Raw genomic sequence first — 10,719 nt, 5'->3', positions numbered from 1 at the left:
TGGGTTCCACATATGAGTGAAAACATATATCTGTCTTTCTCTGACTGACTTATTTCATTTAGCATAATACCCTCCAGTTGCATCCACGTTGCTGCAAATGGCATGATTTCATTCTTATTGTCAAGTAGTATTCCATTGTATATATAAACTACATCTATATCCATTCTCAGTTGATGGACATTTAGGCTCTTTCCATAATTTGGCTATTGTTGAGAGTGCTGCTATAAACATTAGGGTACATGTGCCCCTATGCATCAGCACTCCTGTAGCCCTTGGGTAAATTCCTGGCAGTGCTATTGCTGGGTCATAGGGTAGTTCTATTTTTAATTTTTTTGAGGAACCTCCACACTGTTTTCCAGAGTGGCTGCACCAGTTTGCATTCCCACCAACAGTGCAAGAGGGTTCCTGTTTCTCCACATCCTCACCAGCATCTATAGTTTCCTGATGTGTTCATTTTAGCCACTCTGACTGGTGTGAGGTAGTATCTCAGTGTGGCTTTGATTTGTATTTCCCTGATGAGGAGTGACATTGAGCATCTTTTCATGTCAGTTGGCCATCTGGATGTCTTCTTTGGAAAAGTATCCCTTCTGCCCACTTCTTCAATGGATTATTTGCATTTCGGGTGTGGAGTTTGGTGAGTTCTTTATAGATTTTGGATACTAGCCCTTTGTCCGATATGTCATTTGCAAATATCTTTTCCCATTCTGTTGGTTGCCTTTTAGTTTTGTTGATTGTTTCCTTTGCAGTGCAGCTTTTTATGTTCATGAGGTCCCAATAGTTCATTTTTGCTTTTAATTCCCTTGCCTTTGGAGATGTGTCATGTACTTAACACTTATGAACTATACTCTGAAAGTCGTTGAGATGGTAAATTTTGTTATATATATTTTACTAAAATTATAAAAAGTAAAAGCATAAACAAAACAAAAATAAAAATATTGAGGGTAACCACAAATCATACAAAAACATAGTTAAATCTGTTAATAAACAAATTTGAAAAATAGAACAGCATGGTTCATTTTAAAAGTATAAAGTGAGAAGAATATATATGAAAAATATGTAAGATTCAGATAAATATACACTTTTTCTGAATATATCATGAGATTCTATGCTAAAAAAATCGTGGCATAAACACAATTAAAGACCAACAAAAGAGTGGGGAAAATATTTGCAACACACATAACAAATTGTTAATATGCATACAAGTAGTAATGCCCACTACTAGGAAATCCTGTAAATAGACAAAGATGTTCAAGAATGCATTTTGCATCACAGCTGATAGTTGATTTAAAAAGAGACAACATGAAGTTATAATAAAAATTGTAGAACCATTTGATCAGTTCAAAGTAGTTATTTTTTATAATGGTGAAAAAAACTTTTTAGAAATTACAAAGTTTCAACTGTTAGGATTGATTTCTAATTATGATGGAATTCTCCAAAAAGAAATATTACATGGTACCTAAATGATACAAATTTGTAATTATTGAGATAAAAAGTTTTAAGTTTTTAATTATCAAGTAATCTGAAAAATATGTAAAGAGTGTTTCATATTTTAAAATATAACAATATGAATATATTTACATAGGAAATTTCTTGAAGGCTGTAATCTGAGATATTAGGGTGCTTATTACAGTAAGTTTAACTTGTCTATATTTGTTTATAATGAGTCATTTAAGGTAATGTTACAGAAGGAGAAAAGGGGTAACTGTATTCTGTCAGCAGCTATTAGCAGCTATAGATGTTATTGAATAAAAGGAAGAAATGGTAGACTTGCTCTTTTTAATTTGGTTTTTATTTTGTGTAAAAGTCCTGTGTTGAATATCATTGTCGAATCTTCAGGTCTCTGAGGACATGGTCCCCAGTCCTACATGTTTCAGGATCTTTGCCAAAAGATTACACAAAAGATTCATTAATAACATTGGAACCCAATTCACCTGGGACTTGTGTTTATTCACTCATGTTTGGCACATAAAACAAACATCAATCTTGATAAAATTCTCATTTTTATTGATTTTGGAAGGTTCAAATATCAGGGCTATGTAAACCAGAGGGAATTCTTGGTTTATTCTCCCAGACTTTGGAGTAGCAATTACCTTTCGAAATAGCACAAATACCTTGGTAGGAAGGTCTTGGCCACATGTTAGAAATGAAATGATTGGATAATCAATACCATCCCAGAGCTGTCTGTGAGGTGAGTCTGGGTCCATGAGTAAGAGTGACCAGAAGTCCACATAAAAGCCCATACAAACATAATCTTCATTTTTCTAATCCTCACGATACTCAGGGATAAATAACTAAAACCATTATGTCTATGGTTTTTGAGAGACTTAGAAAATTATTTTCTCTTAGAAACAGTTTCATATGTCTTGCCAAAATTAGATGGAATAGTTAATTGAATTATAGTTAAAAGAAACAAGAGTTCATAATTTTTTAGTTGATTGAAGATATTGATAAGTCTGGGTTTGTGCAGCATTGAATATCAGGTCACCTAAAAATATGTGAAATAAAGGACTTCAAGAAGCAGCCCTGAATTGCAGATTATCTGCCGATATAAGTAAGGTTACCCTTCACTCTAAGATGCTCAGTTCTCTAAAAGACCTAAGAAGTAAATAGGTGTGAATCAAACAAGGGTGTAAATTTATTTTTCAAGATATTTAGGAGCAAGGACATGATCTAGCTTCCAGAGTTGTGTCAGGCATCAATTACATGCCTCAAGTATGAGGAAAAGAGGGGCTGGTGGACTATATATGTAATCCTTTTCTATATCTGGAGTGTATTATTCACTTACTAAATCTACTGTTAATATTAATTTAATTTGTTACTTGTGTGATACTCACATTCTTGGGAGTGCTTTCAGCTCCTCCTAAAACATTACAGCAGTCCTTCATCTCTTTAATGGAGTCTAAACACTGGGAGATTTACTCTGGGAAATGGGCGGGTGGTGTATAGACAGTATCTCCCACTTCTGGAAGAAAAGAATACTTTAAAGCAATCAAATGAAGCCTTCACATAATCAGTTACTTGGAATTTCCAAAAGAAATTATGGGGTTTTTTCCTCCCAATTTATTGATGGCTTTAAACAAGCCTTGGAGACTGAAATAATTTCAGCTGGTGTTAATGTAGTTAGTTGATGTTGGCTAAGGAACAATCCCAGAACAGCTTTTGGTCCAAATCCAGAATTTAAGTTTCTTTAATCTCTGGTGTTAATGTTTCTGATAAGTATATTGAGGAGGCATGAGTGGAAACCGTGAAAGGAAAGCTATTTCTGTGTCAAACACAGTGATAACACTTTTTGCCTTAATGTAGGTATTATATATGGGCTGACAGATCGGGCATGGTGTGATTTAAATGCCACTCAGAATATTTTCCCCACCAAACATAAAAGCCAAAAAGAATTCCCTAAATTAGAGTCAGGGATCTGGAAAAAGTAAGAGGTGTCAGATTAGTTTTAAAATTGAGTCAACATAATAAACAATATAACATGATCTAGGTCTGAGGGCAAATATCATCTTTAACTCTATATCAGACTCCTTTAATTTTGTGGTTATTACATTAAACAACATAGAAATCGTATTTCTGACACTTTTTTTTTAACATCGTCTATTAAGCATAGGGAGTAACAAACCACATAGAAAGGTCATAAATGTGGTTTGTTGTAATTTGGAAAAACTCCTTTGAAGATCCAAGCAGGATACAGGAATGAGTCACTAAGAGCCAGTTACAGGTCAGAATCAGCAAACAGATGGAGAAATGGGGAGGGGAAAACCATAGATGATTAGATGACAATGTTTTTTCCAGGCAGGTAGTCCATGTAAGATGACTACCACGTAACTGGCTCTCCCTATGGTGTGTTTTAAAAAAATTTTTTTTTTTTAACGTTTATTTATTTTTGGGACAGAGAGAGACAGAGCATGAACGGGGGAGGGGCAGAGAGAGAGGGAGACACAGAATCGGAAACAGGCTCCAGGCTCCGAGCCATCAGCCCAGAGCCTGATGTGGGGCTCGAACTCACCGACCGCGAGATCGTGACCTGGCTGAAGCCGGACGCTTAACCGACTGCACCACCCAGGCGCTCCAACCACATGGGAGTTTCTTAGCCTACCTACAACACTAAGATGGGGGAATAGAGTTTAACTTCTGAATAGCAAGAGCTCAGTATCTAAATTTATATAAGTGCTGTCACATCGTGATTTCTGACTTGTTTAACCAAAGGTGAGACATCATTTTCTATACAAGTCTGGTTAATCTTCTGGGCTCTCTCTCAACCTGGTCATATATGTAAATGTTGTCCATGATATTAGTTTTCCAAACCATAACATGGCTGCTAGTTGGTATTAATCACATGTTTCCTCAATATGTGTTCCAAACAAATTGGGAAATAGGCACAGAAGTCGGACGAGTATAAAAATTTGCTTCATTCATGATAAAAGTAGATTGAAGAACATGGAGAAGATGAGTTTGTTTGAACTGGTCTGATTTACCTGCTAAATTAGAACCTGAACATTTCTGAAATCTCTAGGTGAGGACATATTACCAAAGTGAGCTAACTCAGTGGCAGATGGAGGAAACAGGGCAGTGTGCTTGTCTTATATGTAGCCACTCACGAGCAATGATTTTTACCCCAATCTCAACGAGCAGATAAATTTTGTAGAAAATGATCCAGTAATCTAGGTTTTAAGTCACTCTCGAATGGGAACTTTTAAAGATCCACATAAGGAGATAAGATATAATAATTACAAACATATTAAAATTATTTTTCTCTATTTCCCCTTACTCTTCTATGTTTTGGTTGGCATTTCATCTTCTGTTTCACCCATAAATTCATTGCATTTTATGCCCAAGTTTATCAGTAGGTGCATCTAACTGCTAAGAAAATTTTCTTTTACCTACCATCAGGCCAATATCAGCATTATCAATAAATTGTAATAGTTTCTCCTATCCAGTGTGTATTTTTTCACAATTAAGGTGTTTGAATCAAAATCCACACATCATATTTTGTTGTTTTGTTACTTACAACTTTTTTTTATTCCCTTATAGTCCTTTCATTTTTCCCCCCTTGCGTTGACGGATAAATGACAGCATTTGTAGTGTATAATGTCTTTGGTTAAATGATTGCTTCCTTATAGACTTGTTTTTTCATTACCAAATTACCTCTTATATGCTAATTATATTTATTGATTACATCTAGATTTGTATTTTTAGCAAAAAGTTGATAGAGGAAGCTATATGCTTCTTATTGAATTACATCATGAGACTTGTAATGTCTGCTTGACCTACTTTCAGTAATACGTAGATTGATCAGTGTATCAGTCTTGGCACCCTGATATCTCTATTATAAATATCAATATTTGACAAATCATTTTTAGTACATACTGACACATTGTCTAGATCTATTCTTGCATTAAGAGGTCCAAACCGTTGTATCCTTTGATAGCACAGCTGGTAGAGTGGAAGACTGAGGGTTAAAGAGGTCCAAACCACTGTTTTATTTTGTATTTCTGGGAATTCATAACTTTTTTGGTAAACTGATTATCTGAAGTACATTATATCCAGGCAGAGAGGATAAACATTTGATTCCTCCCCTTGGCTATCGGTGTTTTGTTGTAGTAATTTGATGTCCTGGCAACTTCCACTGATGATCAGTCGTTTTCCTTTTATAATGCTATACACTCAGGGATTTTTATATATTTGATAGGTTTCTATATGTTACAGTCACTATTATATTTTTTTATGCTCGAATTGTCTCATTTTAGGCTAGTAGGTACAGCCCAAATTGGTTCCTGTGTCCTCATGATATACATATATATATTTGCTTCCTTTTTTTCTGGCATAAAAAGATGTTCCAGGCTCAGTTCATATGTTTCCTACCCCTAAGGTGGAAAGAGTTCTTTCTCCAAGAAGACCTGGTTCCTTTCAGTGGGAAATAGTATTTAGAAACTACACCTTGCTACCAGCATTGTTTGCAATCTAACATGAATAATGGGCCCCAATTAGTGCCAAAGAATTTACACCATTTAATTCAACAGTTTTAGTTTCTGTTCTTAGAGTTCATTTTCTGAGTGCATTCTATCTTCGTAGTTCTACCTATTAATAAGTGGCTCAATATACTACATATATTTGCAAAACTTGATAGCTGCTATATTTTCCATAAATTTAAAGAATATATCCATTTAATAACTTGTGTAAGGCTTAAACTGCTTTAGATCTAAGTATTCTACTTCTATATAGTGTTTATATCACACTTTTTAAAAAGTTTATTTGAGAAAGTATGAGCAGGAGAGGGACGGGGTGGGGGGGTGGAGAATCTTAAGTAGGCTCCATACTCAGTGTGGAGCTCCACGTGAGGCTTGATCCCATGACCCTGGGATCATGACCTGAGCTGAAATCAAGAGTCTGACACTCAAGAGTCAGACACTCAACTGATACAGCTGCCCAGGTTCCCCTGTATTACATTTTTATATGCAGAGTTAATCAACTATTTGATTGCAAATACAGACTGATCTTGGAATCAATACTAGATCGTAAATACTTCTTTATATCTTGCATTGTAATACTATCCCCACTATTACTGTATGTGGAAATGTTCATTTGCCAGACATTCAGATCTACTTACTATAAAATACATATTTGTCCTAGACTTAATTTTCAACATAGCCTTGGGTAGATATTTTTTAATCAAATTGTGTTTTATATTTTCATCCTCTCATGATTTTAGTAATCAATCTTGAAATAATTTTAGGAAATACTTAAGTATTTTAGCTATTTTTTCACAGAGCATCTAGGTATAAATACACTAAAATTTAGTTTTGATTTTGACAGGCATTCTATATGTCAAAGAGAAATATTTTGCACCTTATGTTTATTATTGACATATGGGGTTATAGTATAGAACATATTTTCAAACTCATGTTGTCATGTATGCTTTCATTTTTGTTTTATGAATAGAGCTAAATTGTTAACCTCACATAAGTTTCCAAGAGAATAGGATCTAAGAAATATTTTCCCCTACTCTCAGATACTCCTGTAGACCAATTAAAAATTCCAAAGAATAATATAGGAGATTATGCCAAAAAGGAAATAATAGAACTTCAAATGCAAGTATTAATATATTTTGTATAAGCCAATTTTAGAGGCAATATAATTATCTTCTGCAGAGACTCTAAATTTGACCTCTGACATTCATTTGATTTTTTTCCTTCAATAAGGTATACACATCAGTCTTTATCTTAGGGAATGTGCATTAATGTTTTCACATTTTCTTTCTCACGTTTCTTCAAAGTATAGCAATACTTTACATTAAAACAACTTGGTTAACAAGAAGAAGAATTTCCTGATTTTTCTGAGAATTTATTCTATATTGCTGTTATTACCAGTAACATCACCAAAGAAAGGCTCAATTAACTGGAATAGAATATTAAAGTGCATTTTAGGTGTGCTTGGGTGGTTCATTTGGTTAAGTGTCTGACTCTTGATCTCAGCTCCGGTCTTGATCTCAGGGTCATGACTTCAAGCCCCATATTGGGCTCCGTGCTGGGCATGAAGCCTACTTAAAAAAAAAAAAAAAAGGGCAATTTAGCATTTATGGGAAAATAATCATTACATTCAAATAAGAAATGTTTTTGATACAGAAAATAGATTTATTTAATCAGGAAAATTCTGTGGAACGGGTAGAATATACTTTAACCTCTAAAATAAGGCAATGAAATAAATTCTTACATTGTAATTCAATTCACTGGCATAGGTAAACATCTCTTTCAGGAATTCAAAATTTTAGAAATTTAATGAACATTTTCAGTTGGGATCATATAGAATCTGATTATTATTTTCTCATTTATGACATATACAAGGATCAAAATTTATTATCTTACAGAAATAAAAGCATTTTGTAAAATTATTATAAATTTTCTTTGACTTGATAATTTGTGCACTATGCTCACACATTAAAAAATGACATTTATGAAACATAATATTCTCCATAGCATAAAATGCTATCTATTATCAGTGAACTGTTTTCTTGATTGAAAATTGATTTTGTGATCTGTTTCAAATATTCATTTTTGTCCTAAAAATATGATTACTATCACAAACATTCCATTTACATGCCATATTCCGGAAAGGCTTCTAACATGAAAGCTCATACAGAGACTCATTAGACATTTGTTTCATACAGTATGATCTGTGAAAAATAATCACATTTGAAATTCTGCATTTCTGAAATCAATAAAGAAACAGATTTGTGGAATAGAATTTCTAGCCAGAAATAATAGCATGGAAGGAGTCCCAAAGTGGGCTGAAATTGCTAATATAATTTGAAAATATGTACAGAGTAAGACAAAATAACCTAAGATTAAAAGGGCAACATTTTCATTCATTTTTCCCTTCATACTTTTTTAGAATTTTCTCATTTGTTTGAAGCAAATAAAACTTTCTGGACCATATCCTTAAAGGCCTGTTTCACTTGTTGGTTTCTTAGTGTATAAATGAAGGGATTCAATAAGGGGGCAACTGAGGTATTGAGCACAGCTACTCCTTTGCTTAAAGTCACTCTGTCATTTGCTGATGGTTTTATGTACATGAAGATGCAGCTACCATAAGAGATGGAAACTACAATCATGTGGGAGGAACAGGTAGAAAAGGCTTTAGTCCTTTGCTGAACAGAAGGGAATTTGAGAATTGTCTTGATGATGTAGCCGTAGGAGAGAATCACTAACATCAGTGTGACCATTAGTGTCATCACGGCCAAGAAAAATGACATTAGCTCTAGGAAATGTGTATCTGAACAAGAGATCTGCAGGATGGGAGAAGAATCACAAATAAAGTGATCAATGACATTGGAAGCACAAAATTCCAACTTGAGTCCCAAGATTATTGGAGGAAAGATGACCAAGAATCCAGTTACCCAAGAGCTGAGTACAAGTTGGTAGCAAACTTTGTTGCTCATGATGGTGGTGTAATGCAGAGGTTTACATATAGCCACATAACGGTCGAAGGACATAGCAGCCAGAAGGTAAAATTCAGTTACTCCCAAAAAGATACAAAAAAATAACTGAGTCATACAGCTCATGTAGGAAATAGTCCTGTCCTTTGTCACAAGGCTCACCAGGAACCTTGGAATACAAACAGTTGTGAATGAGATTTCTAAAAAGGAGAAATTCCGTAGGAAGAAGTACATTGGTATCTTTAGGTGGGAATCCAGCAGAGTGAGAGTGATGATGGTTAAGTTTCCTGTCACACTCAACAAGTAGGTAAAAAATAGAAAGAGGAAAATTACAACCTGCAGTACAGGGTCATTTGTCAGACCCAAAAGAATGAAGTCCATGTGGATTGAATGATTCCTCATTTCTCTTACGGTTTTAACAAAGCTACACAAAGAGTTAAAAAAAAATGGTCCAGATTAGCTATTTGAGTCAGTAAGAAAGAGCAAGGAGAATGAGAAGCTAACATTCATTGATCACCAACAATATACCATGTACTGTTTGGAGATTTACATAAATGTTCTTATCTGCAGCAACCTTCTTTGAGTGGAATATACAATCCTCATTTTTTAGAGAGGGAAATTAAGGTTCAGATTAAAGAGTTTGTCTGGGATGTGTATCTAAATCCCAGCTTTCTAAAGTTGGTAAGTTTTTTAACAAAGATAAATACCCAACACACAACCCAGGCAATTCATTTGAATATTTGGGTGAGATCTAGGCATTTGTGTTTCTATGAAGTTTACAGGTTCATAGCCAAGTGGAGAAGTATTGTTAATAATTCAGTTGGGAACTGAATCCAAAACCATTTAAATACTACACCTTTGTTCTTTTTAATTCTATCATACTGAATATCCAGTATAAGATCTTAGCCTCGAATACACGAATAGATTTCAGAACATTCACGAATGCACTTTAATTCTACAGAATTGTGTGTAAAGAGGGCACACTTTTTTTTTAAAGGGCACATGACACAACATGTTTAAGACTCACTAGAATATATGTTATTGCTTCGTAAATGGCAGCAATAAGAACATAATTCAAAACCTATGCCATTTGGGTGGCAAATCGGAAAATTGCAGATGGGCCTGAAAATCATAGAACATAGTCACAGCTTCTTAGACTAAAAAGAAACTTCAGAGATCATTTGTCCAATCTTGTACATAAAGCTAAAATCCTCCCTACAAAATTAAGGAAGGTATGTAGTTACTTAGATTTTACTTTTAACACAGTAATTATGATAATGGATAGCTTTGAAGAGTAAGAAAAACTTTGCAACACAAACAAATATAAAGGGAGAAATTGTTCTGTAAATTCAAAAACATACTCTTAACAACCACATTTTAAATAATGGCTTTCAACACCCTAAAACATTTTAGAAATTAGCTATATTGTTTATAAGATCTATATCAAGAGTCCTCTTCCTCCTTCTCCTTTAGAATGTTTTGTTAGCCAGATTGTAGACCAGTTGGGCTATTTCCTTATGGAATTTACCATTAAAAACACGATCCCTAAGAAACAAAAAACAAAACACAAGTAAGCAAAAACAAAATGCATTTTCTTTTCTTCAGAATTATCTTTATCTGTGAAACTTTGGACTGCTGGTAATGACTTTCTTTCCTAATACAGTCAACTCTTCAACTGTCTTTTAATATCTACTATATACCTAAAATTTCTACCATTTTATGTTTATTTCTTTTTCACGGTTCTCATATCAAAATTTATGCCTGCCCAGAAAAATTGTGTATTG

The 10,719-nt window shown here is 34.1% G+C and overlaps 1 protein-coding gene across 1 annotated transcript; it reads right to left on the bottom strand.

The window, feature by feature from the left end:
* Positions 1–8,398: 8,398 nt before the first annotated feature.
* Positions 8,399–9,388, bottom strand: LOC101082834 (olfactory receptor 6C75-like). The gene has a single exon (XM_011284054.2). It carries the CDS (start codon positions 9,335–9,337, stop codon positions 8,399–8,401), a length of 939 nt encoding a protein of 312 aa, XP_011282356.1. The 5' UTR covers positions 9,338–9,388.
* Positions 9,389–10,719: the final 1,331 nt, after the last annotated feature.

The sequence above is a fragment of the Felis catus genome, chromosome B4, assembly GCF_018350175.1.
Source record: "Felis catus isolate Fca126 chromosome B4, F.catus_Fca126_mat1.0, whole genome shotgun sequence".
Classification (NCBI taxonomy): domain Eukaryota; kingdom Metazoa; phylum Chordata; class Mammalia; order Carnivora; family Felidae; genus Felis; species Felis catus.
Note: the sequence above shows the minus strand (reverse complement) of the source record. Positions and strands in the feature narration are given on the sequence as shown.